We start from the raw sequence: 12,484 nt of genomic DNA on the forward strand, positions 1-12,484 counted from the left end.
GTAGCCCTGATCACTGGCCAGGCCTGGAGACTCTACCCATGCATGAATTCTGTGCACTATCTCTGGTATTAAAATAATAGGTTTAACTAATCATTTTGTGAGTTTATCTACCTACTAATTTTCCATTTCAAGAATTATTTTAATTTTAATACAATGAAGAGGCAATTCCCTCAATTTTTAGATTGCTGTATTTTTAAGACTTTCAGGCCTGGCTTTAAAGTGGATTTTAAGTAAAATACCACTTCTGTCTTCTGTCTCTTAACTTCCAGGAGACCCTAATAAGTGCATTGCCCCAGGTAATGCGACTTTCTCAGTACCTGGCAAGGCCTGTCTGCCCAGTAACACAGGTGTTTCCTTTGAAATCTGAGCCTCCTGCATTTTCCTTGTAACTACAAAGTCTTTTCAAAACAGGTGAAGCAGTGTAGTGAAACACCTGAGGTCATTTCAGAGTTGTCAGGAATGCATTGCTGTTTTCAATAGCGCTTTTTATACCAGATGTCTCTGTCACAAATACATCATACACTCTTTCAGCAGGGATGTACTTATTTATTTCACCGATGCCTGTTTCTTTACAGTTCTGATCACGCCACCAACAGGGAGAACAGAGGGTGGCTTTAAAGATTTTTTAATGAGGCATTATTTTTGGAATTTAAATCTGAAATCTTGTGAACCTGTCAAATGAGTTGCTTCCATAGAATAATGAATTGAAGGTCAAGTTATCGGTGCTGAGAAGATCACATTGACACTTTTTCTATTCAATTCTTGAATTGTACTTTCTGATTTAAATAGGAAAACACAACAGTGGTTTGGGAGGGATTTCAATTTGACAGAGAATGGATAATTTGCAAATCGTTTTTTTTCCCCAGAAGTGGTGGCCCAGCAAGAATTAAAGGTGGTATTTAGAAAGAGATAACTTACATGTCTGATGTTCTTTAACTACTTCTATTCGTGAGCTGGCTGAAAAAATCCTGCTGTTCCTTTTAGCTGTGGGGGAAATTACATGCAAAAAAACTGCTTTATTTCAAAGATTTTCCCATTGGGTTTTTAGGACCAAGCTGAAGAGAGACTTGGTATTAAATTTTTTACTGAGAATATTTACTAAGAATGATTTAAGAGAGAAACGGAAAGGGAGGGAGAGCTAGAAACATTAATGATCAGAACCATCTATCAGCTGCCTTCTGCACGCCCCCCACTGGGGACCGAGCCTACAACTGGGCATGAGCCCTGACCGGGAATCAAATCATGACCTCCTGGTTCATAGGTTGACACTCAACCACTGAGCCACACTGGCCAGGCTCAGCTGGCATTCTTAAAGAGACTAACTTGTGGTTTACTCTGAGTATTACTTAGCATACAGATATCCAAGCCTACTGCTGCTTCTACTATTGCTGTGGTTCCTGTTTGTAAATCGAACACTTAAAGTGCCCCTTCTAAGCTCAGGGACCATCCTGAAAGAGGTTGGCGTGTGAGATGGTAAGAGTCAGATAATAGGGGGGATTGTAAGCATGAAGGAACTTCACTTCTTCAATGTGAACTTTTCTCCTTTCTTTCCTTTGAGTTCACACTGGCCTCATCCAGCACCCTGAATCCCTTGACTCCTCCCCTTCATATCCACTCCCTTCATTATCAAGCTCTTAAGACTGTGGTCAGCAAACTGTGACTGGCGAGCCACATGCAGCTCTATGGCCCTTTGAGTATGGCTCTTCCACAAAATACCACGGCCTGAGCGAGTCTATTTTGAAGAAGTGGAGTTAGAAGAAGTTTAAGTTTAAAAAATTTGGCTCTCCAAAGAAATTTCCATCATTGTACTGTTGATATTTGGCTCTGTTGACTAATGAGTTTGCTGACCACTGCCTTAGGACAGTGAGGTTCTGGTCAAAATCAGTTGATCTTAGCCTGTTGTCTATGGAACACAGACACAGAGTTTCAATCAAAGTAGAGATAACAGCCAGCCAGTGTTGCTCAGTGGTGGAGCATCGACCCGCGAACCAGGAGGTCACGGTTCAACTCCCGGTCAGGGCACATGCCCAGGCTGCACGCCCAATCATTCCCTTTTCTGAGAATATTTTCTCATTTTATTCAGTTAACTGTTAGTTTTGGATGATATTAAAGCTTTACCATATAGAAATAATTTATCTCTGCTCTATATACCTAATTGGAAGATCTGGGATGTTGTTAGTTTTACATTCCTGAAAGTCACAACACAGCTCTTGCTTCATAGTTAAGAAATGCCCTTAATTAGGAATAAGAAGATTATTTTACAGTTTATGGTGTTTTACAAGCACTACGGGAATCCTTTTGTAAAAGACTATAAGTACAAAATAATAGAATTTTGAAGCTAAAGAAAAAATGGACGAGACTTATTTCAGCTTCCTAATGTTATAGATAAGCAAACAAACAAAATTTGACATATTCAAAGATATATGTGAAAATATACCATTGCAGTAGTCGGGAAAATTTTGCCAGGGTCTAATGTGTATTTTAATTACCCATAACTTGAGTAATTTGGACAAGTGTGAGCATACTTTTAGCTCCATTAATGTAAGAAAAGGAGAGGAAATTTTATCACGAATGGCAATGTCATTTGACACCTGCAAATGTCAGAAGACACGACCTTAGGGAAGGGGATTCTCAATGCCATTGGAAGCTGGAGTGCTATTATTTCCAACAACTCAGAACTAAAGTAGGCTTGCTGGCAAAATAGTTCATTTTTCAATTATTTTCAAATGCTTGAATGGTTTTTTTAAAATAATCTCATAATGCTACTTACGGTTGTCAATAGTAGGATGGTAAGACCTTAGAGTTTAGATCTGGATTTCCAGTGAAATTGCCTTTTCAACACCACCATAGTTTCATGTTATTACTTTGCCAGAGAGCAGTGCATATTTTAAAAATTCATATAAAATGTTCAAGTGTATCATGAACTGGTATTGTTGTCATTAATTAGGCTATGTAATGGTATGATAGTCCAAGACCAATTATTATTATTAATTTACATTTATTGTTGAAAGTATTATAGATGCCTTGCTTCCCCCTTACCATTGACCCTCTCCACCCTGCTCTTGCCCCCCACCACCTTTGCTACACTGCTGTCTGTGTCCATGGGTTATTTTTTGCATTTATCTTGGAAATCCATGCTTTTACGTCTCTGAGTCTATTTTGCTCATCAGTTTATTTTGCTCATCAGATTTCACATAAGAAAATGCTCATCTTTAGACAAATTCTTAGTGACTAACCTTAGCCTTCAACTCGTATTTAATGTACTACAATAATTTTTAAGCTATAAAGATTAAACAATTCTCAGGACATACATTTTTAAATGATGTGAATTTAGAAAAAGTGCTAAATTAACTGTGGTCAAGGAGATGCTTTTGACAACACCATCATTTTTAAGAGAGAAAACTATTTCCATGTCAAAGAGAAGGAAAAATTAATATGACTAAGGTCTGTTTTTGCCTCGTGTGTAGTACTGATTTCGCCCAAGGTACTGGCAACTGGCAATAGAAACTCTATTTGAAACTACATTGTTGAGTAATATCCAACCTTCTTTGTTATTAAAGCAATATAAGCAGGTATTCGAGTAGGAATCAGAATTGTATATGCTCATTCATACTTTCCAAAGTATAGCAACCAATGAGATTGTCTGTACATGTCTAGATAGCTACATAACTTGCAATTTCTACATGTAAAACATTTTAGCACTAAAATTACTATATATTTTTAGGTTTACTTTTGAAAGTCCAATGGTAATATTTAAGACCCTCTCTCTCTCTCTCTCTCTCTCTCTCTCTCAAAGTCCAATGGTAATATTTAAGATCTCTCTCTCTCTCTCTCTCTCTCTCTCTCTCTCTCTCTCTCTCTCTAGATAGCTACATAACTTGCAATTTCTACATATAAAACATTTTAGCACTAAAATTACTGTATATTTTTAGGTTTACTTTTGAAAGTACAATGGTAATATTTAAGATCTCTCTCTCTCTCTCTCTCTCTCTCTCCCTCCCCCTCCCTCTCCCTCCCCCCCCCCTCCCTCTCCCTCCCCCGCCCCCCACACATAGTAGAGCCTCCAGGTTGAAGTAGCTTAAAAATAACATTGAAGCCAAAGAATGTCAATTGCTTTCTGTTTCTTTTAGTAATAAAACCTCATTCGATGCTTTACTGGGCTCTAAGAAGAAACAGCCTAGGATGTAGGTGGAAAATAGAGTGTTTTTCATTTCTATACACCTCAAGTACCCATCTTATAACGAAATGGTAATTTTAAGTGCGGTTTGGCTTTAAATTAGTGCTGGGTGAATAGTTCAGAGAGGAAAAAAATCCCTTCAGGCCATCTTGATTTAATTTACAACCTGAATTTAAATAGAAATGTATAGAGACTAACCTACATTTAAATGGGATTGGTATGAATTACTGGTGGTCTAAAAACCTGACATATAATGTTGTGGCATAAAAATATACATTCCATGTTGTTATGGTAATATTTCTTCTAGGACAGCTATATTTTTAGTATGTATTTTTTCAAAAAGAATCTTCTTGATTTGTATTATTGAACTTGACCTACCGGTAAACACCTATGCTTGAATAGATTTCTATTTTTTTATTTTTTAATATATTTTATTGATTTTTTACAGAGAGGAAGGGAGATAGTTAGAAACATTGGTGAGAGAGAAACATCGGTCAGGTGCCTCCTGCACATTCCCCACCGGGTATGTGCCCCTCAACCAAGGTACATGCGCTTGACTGGAATCAAACCTGGGACCCTTGAGTTCATAGGCTGACATTCTATCCACTGAGCCAGATCGGTTAGGTCTTGAATAGAATTTCAAATAATCACTTTAAAAATTGTCACTAATTAATATTTATTAAATAATAGAGGCCTGGTGTATGAAATTGGTGCACAAGTGGGATCTTTAGGCCTGGCCGGCGATCAGGACCTGATCCTGATCAGGACCGGGCTGGAGAGGAGGCAATGATTGCTGGGCCAGATGCAGAAGGAACAGATGCCGAATGGTGATACCACCATCATTGGAACCCCATCACCACACTGTTCCCCGTCTCCCTCACTCCTTCTCTCACCACCACCACAGTGGGCAGGCAGCTGGCCGATTGGGGCCTGCCATCCTGGGGGAGGGACGGGGCACAGGAGGTTGGCCAATGGGAGCCGGCCCTTAGTTCCCTGGGAAAGGTGCAGGGTCTGCCACCATCCACCCACGGTTCCCTGTCCCAGTCCAGGGACCTGTCCTCATCAGGCGATCAGGGCCTGCGAGCTTGGGGGAGGTACCATAGGAGATTGGCTGTGAGAGCATATTGACCACCAGGGTGCAGCTCCTGTGTTGAGTGTCTGCCCCCTGGTGGTCAGTGTGTGTCATAGTGGCCAGTGGTTCCAGTCATTCTGGTTGTTATGGTAGTTATGGTTGCTTAGGCTTTTATATAGAGAGATTGATAGTAAATTTTACTTGCAGGTTCCTCTGCCTTAGTTCTTATATTAAAGTAATATATGCCCCTAGTTTAGCCTTATCATAATTTACTTGATATACGTATTTCTCTCCTTATTTTTAATGAATTAGGTAGAAAATGTGTCATGCCATAAAAACCGCTTACCCATATAATATACTCAAATGAATTTTAGTCCTCGAAGAGACCTGAATTATCTTCTATGTCAACTGACACGTTTTTATAAATAAGGAAACTTAGCCTAAAGGATTTGAATGGTATGTTTCAAATTTTATTTCAATTCCTATTCAGCAGATATAAACACAAAATTTTGAAATATAACATTTTGTTTTGTGAATTTGGGACTGGTTGTATGTATATCCTCTCTAAAAGGAATCCATCTCACCTTCACAGGAAACACTGACATCCAAGGCTCTGGCATTATGTGCAGAAAAGAGGCAACTGACCTTGAATAAAGGTCTTAAGGTCTCTTCCAAGGGCTCAGCTGGGTGGTTCTGATTGGTCTCTCATGTGTTTGCAGTGACCAGGACAAGCACACTGACAGGTCTCCTGCTGGGGCTGGCAAAACTCCAGCAAGGAGCTCCTCCACATTTCCCTGTCTCTGTGTGGTCTCTCCACACGGTCTTTCCAGCTATTTGTGCAGGGCGCTGGGTTCCTGATTTGTTGGCTCATGTCTGTCAAGATGGGTGTCTTAAAAGTGAAAGAACCAGATAGAAGCTGTCTTTCCTAACTCAGTCTGCGAAGTCTCACAGTGTCATTCTACTCATTAGAAGGGAACCACTATCCAGCTCAAACTGAAAGGAAGGGGAGAGGACTCAACTCCACATGTTTGGCTTTATCATCATTTCTGTGGTTTCAGGCACTTTTTTAAAAAAGCCATCTAGGAACTGTTTGTTTTTCTTCTGGTTCTTGGTTACTCCTTGAATATGCGGTTGCTAGATTAGAAACTTATGCCTAAGGGTAGTTTCACTGTACTTATGACTGAAGTGCCATGCAAGAACCTGACTCCCAAGATTGAAATGGAGAATCTGTTTTTCTCTTTAGGGCAAACTACTTTCCAGGGAGCTCTGAGGGAAGCCTGCTTGCTTTTGAGGGGTGACTCTCTAATCTCCAACCTCCTGGACACAAAAGGAAATCAGCCTCTTGCTCATTTTCTGGGACTCTGTAGCCAAATATTTTTGTCTTCCCTAGTTTGTTTGGGTAATAATGGCAGCAACTTGAATTATCTACAATAATAATAGCATAATATGATAATTAGACCAGACGTCCTTCCAGGCATCCTTCTGGACGGTCTTCCAGACAAAGCCAGGGCTGCAAAGGAAGCCCGGGTCCTGGGTGCCAAAAGGAAGCAGGTGCTGGCAGTGGGGAGAGGAAGGCCTACTTTTGCATGAATTTCGAGCATCGGGCCTCTAGTATCAATTACGTAATATATTTAATTGTATAATTAGGTCTAGTTTAAGAATTTAAGAAATAGTATGCTCATGTTTAGCACATAAAGGGCTTGCCTGATCAATACTTAAGCATACATTTCTGATGTGTCTATCACAAAACCTGTCATCTTGAATATTTGACATTCGTTCAAAGTAAAATTAGAGCTTTTATGAAAAGCAGCTACTTTTGCTGCTCTTAATTTTTTAGTTACTGAAAAGGTACATTTTCGTATTTTTGCTAGATAATAAAGATGTCCTATAATAAGAATATACTTATTCTAATTTGGTATAAATTTTACTTTGGGGCTTCAAAACCACAAATCTATGTATTTCGGATTCACAATTAAGCGAGGAGGCATGTTCATTTATAAAAATGCAGGCGAAGGAGTGAAGAAACTTATCCCCACACATTCTCCTTTCTTTCCCTCTCTGGCATCTCTTCCTGTGAATCCACAGCCATGATTAGCTTTCTGCCATCCTTTCAAAATGAAACTCAGCAAACACGTTCTCCCTAGCCCCTGGCATTTCAGCTTTTTAAGCTCCTGCCCCCACTTCTCTCTCCCCCTCTGCAGTATGCTTAACAAAGAAGCCTCCCTTGCTTTCCTGGCTTTCTCTCTCCTGTTGCTTTAACCCTCTGTGTTCCTGTTTCTCTACCTCCCATTGAGCTGAAATGGCTCTTCATCATGGATTAGCACCTCATCCTTTTTGATTCCGCTCTGGCAAGACCACACTGTCTGTTTTACAAATTAGCAAATTGAATATGAAACCCAAGATAGGCAAAATCGTTTTGGTGGTAATTTTGCAATTTTTAATATTTCTTTATAAATTACTTTTAAAGTATGAATAAATTACCCTCATTGAATTTTGTGTACAAGATGTATATATGTTTTATAGGATTCAGGCTCAATCATTCATGAATTCAACAAACATTTATTAACCACTTAGTCCACACGACACAGAAAATAGGCCAAAGACACCAATGACTTACCGTATTTTTCGGACCATAAGACGCACCAGTTTTAGAGAAGGGAAATGAAGAAAAAAAGATTCTGAAACAAATAGTGTCCTAAAATATTTTATGTGCATTAAAACCCAACATCACAGTCATAAACACATGTAATCAACCTTGTAAAGTAAACAGCAGCATTTAGAACCATTTCAGAGCCGGGCAAGCACACAGAGACCACACAGAGCCGGGCAAGTAAAAAAACTTTTTTTTTAAAGTATATGTGTAGGCTATATTTGGACCATAAGACGCAGGGAATTTTTCCCCCCACTTCTGGGGGGGAAAAAGTGCGTCTTATGGTCCAAAAAATACGGTAAATAACTGTCCTGAGCAGCTCACAGTCCCAAGAAAGAGAGAAGCATATAGCCAAATACTAACATTTCAGTGGAATGTTAAACAAAGGAGTCTAACAAGGTTTTAGGAGATTCAAGGAGGGGATAATTGGCATTTGGGAGAATTGAAAAAGTGTCAAGAATGCATTAGATAAAGCTGGATTGTGAAGGAATAGTAGGGATCTGTAGGACAATCATTGGGAGAAGAATGTTATAGGCAAAGGAAACAAGGACAGGAAGAGCAGGTTTGTGATGGGGACAGAGGAATCAAGGGTCTTGAACTTCATGGATATGGGAATTTGTTGCATGTTGTTCAGACAGAGGAATCGCTTCAGTGTATCTATGTCCTCTTAGGTAATTCTCAGCACTTAGAGCTGAGTGGAGGGATGAGAGATGAGGAAGGACATTAAGGGGAAGGCTAGTGCAAAAATCTTGAGAGATGGTGAGCACCCAGACTAAGAAGTTGATTTTATAAATGAGTACAACGGGAGAATACGTAAGAACTGAGCAACACTGTATTTTGAAGAAATGTCCAAACTATACATATATTGATATATTAAATGTCGGTATCTGTATTTTGCTTTTGTTTTGAACTACAGACATGGGATGTCGAGCTGGAGAGGTCTGCAGAGTCCTGGGCTGAAACTTGTTTGTGGGAACATGGGCCTGCAAGCTTGCTTCCATCCATTGGACAGAATTTGGGAGCACATTGGGGAAGGTATCTTCACATGTAACTTTTTTGTTTCTAACAACATGTTCGAAATGAAATGCTTATTAATTCATGTAGCACATTTTCAAAGGCTTGGTGCCAAAAAGAAAAACAAATATTCACACTAACACGAATAATAAAAAAATAAACATACAAGGATGATCACCAGTATTTGAGACTTATTTTTATTTTTAATTCATAGATATAATAGTAATGAAATGGGTATAGGTATTTAAGATTAATACCTCACACAAAAATCTCTCTGTATCAATCTATTTGCAATATTTGGTTCTACATTTTCTCCAACTTGACTTGCTCTTTGTGGTTATTTCATTTCAAATAGATATAGGCCTCCAACATTTCATGTCCAAGCATGGTATGATGAAGTGAGAGACTTCACCTACCCATATGAACACGAATGCAACCCGTATTGTCCATTCAGATGTTCTGGTCCTGTATGTACTCATTATACTCAGGTATGTTTGGGGTATATTATACTTCATTTCTCAAAGTTGAATTTGTGTAACTATGGGAGAACGTAGGCTACTGAACTTGTGTCTTTCTTATAGCTTTTGGTATGGTTATTACTTATATAGTTATTGATGTATGTAGAATAAGCTTAGAAATGCCTACAAGCAATGTAAGTAATGATCAGGAAAAACTCTCCAAATATATATACTTAAAAAGACTATTGCAATGATTTTACATGTGAAATATTTTAAATATGGCCCCAATAAATGCAAGTGGGGTAGAAATTTACTACCTTCAAATTCAAGTGTCATTATTTTTTTTTATTTTCCAAAGTATTAATATAAAAGTATTGTTTTATTTACCCCTGATATCCGGTATTTACCTGTGTGCAGCATTTAATCTTTTATTAATTTTTATTTAATGCCTATATTTGGTATTGGATATGTTTTAACTTTGAAATCACACACCTGACAGCAGGTTCAGCTAGATGAAGCTCACCACAGTTCAGGGTTTCCAGGAGACCTGGGGCTGCTTATTAGGGAAAATGAAGCCGAGAATGTCCTCTATGTTTTTGCGTGTGACAAGATCAGTACTGAACTCCCCAACAGCCAGTGGCTCAATGAAAATATCACGTTGTATAAGAAATGAAAACATCTGCCAAAACTGGTTTGGCTCAGTGGATAGAGCTTCAGCCTGCAGACTGAAAGGTCCCAGATTCGATTCCTGTCAAGGGCATGTACCTTGGTTGCGGGCACATCCCCAGTGGGGGGTGTGTAGGAAGCAGCTGATAGGTGTTTCTCTCTCATCGATGTTTCTGTGTCTCTATCTCTCTCCCTTCCTCTCTGTAAAAAATCAATAAATATTAAAAGAAAGAAACAAGAAGAAAAGAAATGTGAACACCTAAATTTTTGCTCCAGCACTTTGTTTTAAGATGAGAAATTCTGTTCCTTTGTTAGATAAGTTTCTTCATAGAAACATTAACACAGAATTTAGGTTTGTGAAAATATAACTTCTGCATTATTTAGTAAATGTATTCTGAAGATGCTTTTTATAGCCACATGGAGTTATTCAGCTGTCGCTCTGTTATTGTAATTGAGTCAAGCGCTTTCCCAAGGCTTAGGTAGGAAAAGTATCCTTTTGGACATTGCCTCATTTCATTTTGAATGATAAATTGTGTTTTATACATTTCCCCCTCCAATGTGTTGGGCCTTACTTCATCTCCACTTGCCATTTCTGAGCCTTTTTTTTTCCCTCCCGTAGGTGGTGTGGGCAACAAGCAGCAGAATAGGCTGTGCCATTAATTTGTGCCATAACATGAACATCTGGGGGCAGATATGGCCCAAAGCTGTCTACTTGGTGTGTAATTATTCCCCAAAGTAAGTAGACAAAAGACCAGTATCGTTTGTAAATTTTTCTTAATAACATGAAAATAACTTTATATTGCTGATTTTTTTCCTCATTTTTAGGGTGTACTAATGAGTAAAGTATATAGTTTTAACTCAGTTTATTTAATAGGACAATAATTATGGTTGCCTGATACGTAAAGTCAGTATTTCAAAGGAATTCGAAATTGAAAATATGATCCTGGTGAAGACAGGAATCCTATTTGTGCCTTCATTTTTACTATGACACAGCATAAATATAAATTAATTTTGATTTGTTAGAGATGAACAACTGCAGATTAACTGAGAAATGCATTTTTACCTGTGTAAAGACCATTCACATGATGACATTGAAAATATCACACAGTCATATGTAGGGTCAAAGCTAAGTCTAAAATCTGTTTTTATTAAAACAAATAGGATATAGATGAATATTCCATAGCAGAGTTTGGTGTTCTGCCAAAGTTTGATTTTATAATTTTTAACAGTCTGGTATATTTCAAATGGTAGATTTCAAATGAATGTGGCAGCAATTTACATTTGAAATGGGTGTCCAAAAGATTCTGTGATAAAAGACATAAATGTCTTAAATCTACACATCAAAATCATCACTTAGGAGATTCTCATACAGTAATATTTTGCAATGTCTTATAAATGATGCTATTAGGCTACGTCTTAAGAGCACTGATCATCTCTTTAGGGGGAACTGGTGGGGCCACGCCCCCTACAAACACGGGAGGCCCTGTTCCGCCTGCCCCCCCAGCTTTGGAGGAGGCTGTCGGGAAAATCTGTGCTACAAAGGTATGTGCTATTGTGTCCTGGCACTCGGTTTGGTTGATATTTTAATTTAACTTGTGCATTAATTACTGTTTTAGAAAAAAACAAAAAACAAATGTGTATTCAAGTACTCAAAAAATTTCCAGAACTCTATTTCAAACATTTTGAAGACACTATTTAGAATATTTAAAAATATGCTTAATAGTAACACTTTGTATACCACCATGTATTTAAAGGAAAGTTTCATGATTATTCCAGATAACTTCTAATTGTACTTGGGAATTTATCCCAGAGTGACAAGTATCTTTACATTCTTAAAAGTGATCTTGGTATATTGTTGACTGGCATTGTCTCCATAACTAATCATTTTTTTAAGGAGTTAGCAATTTAACACAATTTATTTTTAGCACTTTAAAAGCTTTTGCCGAAAGACTATGATTCTTACTTGAATCTTGCTCAATGAATTGTACTGCTTCTCTGCTCCTCACTGTAGAGTATACAATTTCTCATGCCAAAATAATAATAATAAAAAAAGAATAGTATTGTAAAAGTATTATACAGAGCAGTACCCTCAAATCTTTTGATGTCCTAAAGTAACAAATACGGTGTCCTACCTATAGCACCAGAAAATAAACTGGAAATGACAAAGCTTTGTGAAAGTCATCATGCTTTTGTTGGGCATCCATCCATGTGAACATTTTTACTCTTGTACTTTTTTGTTAATGATGACTAAATGAAGACTAATGCTGACTAAGTGTATTAGAAAATCTATGAGTACACGCATCCCCGCTCATAAGGAGATGTGTCCTTTTTTCCTTAATGGCTCAATGCTCATTCTCTATAATAAGTGACCAGAAGTGACCATATGTTTCACTCTGTTCTATGAGCCATTTTTAATTTTTAGAAACATTTTTCATTGTATGTGAGTC

General features: G+C 38.0%; 1 protein-coding gene across 2 annotated transcripts in view; it reads left to right on the plus strand.

The window, feature by feature from the left end:
- CRISPLD1 (cysteine rich secretory protein LCCL domain containing 1) overlaps positions 1 to 12,484 on the plus strand; it is a 43,136-nt gene that overhangs the window by 12,840 nt on the left and 17,812 nt on the right. Inside the window, exons 3-6 of one of the 2 annotated variants that reach the window (XM_036437168.2) lie at positions 8,816 to 8,934; positions 9,269 to 9,401; positions 10,657 to 10,772; positions 11,479 to 11,579. In XM_036437168.2, coding sequence (XP_036293061.1) covers positions 8,816 to 8,934; positions 9,269 to 9,401; positions 10,657 to 10,772; positions 11,479 to 11,579 — 469 coding nt within the window. Of the gene's footprint in view, positions 1 to 8,815; positions 8,935 to 9,268; positions 9,402 to 10,656; positions 10,773 to 11,478; positions 11,580 to 12,484 lie in introns of those variants that run through there. The other variant, XM_036437169.1, reaches the window with a different exon arrangement.

Source organism: Pipistrellus kuhlii, unplaced genomic scaffold (assembly GCF_014108245.1).
Source record: "Pipistrellus kuhlii isolate mPipKuh1 unplaced genomic scaffold, mPipKuh1.p scaffold_m20_p_14, whole genome shotgun sequence".
NCBI lineage: Eukaryota > Metazoa > Chordata > Mammalia > Chiroptera > Vespertilionidae > Pipistrellus > Pipistrellus kuhlii.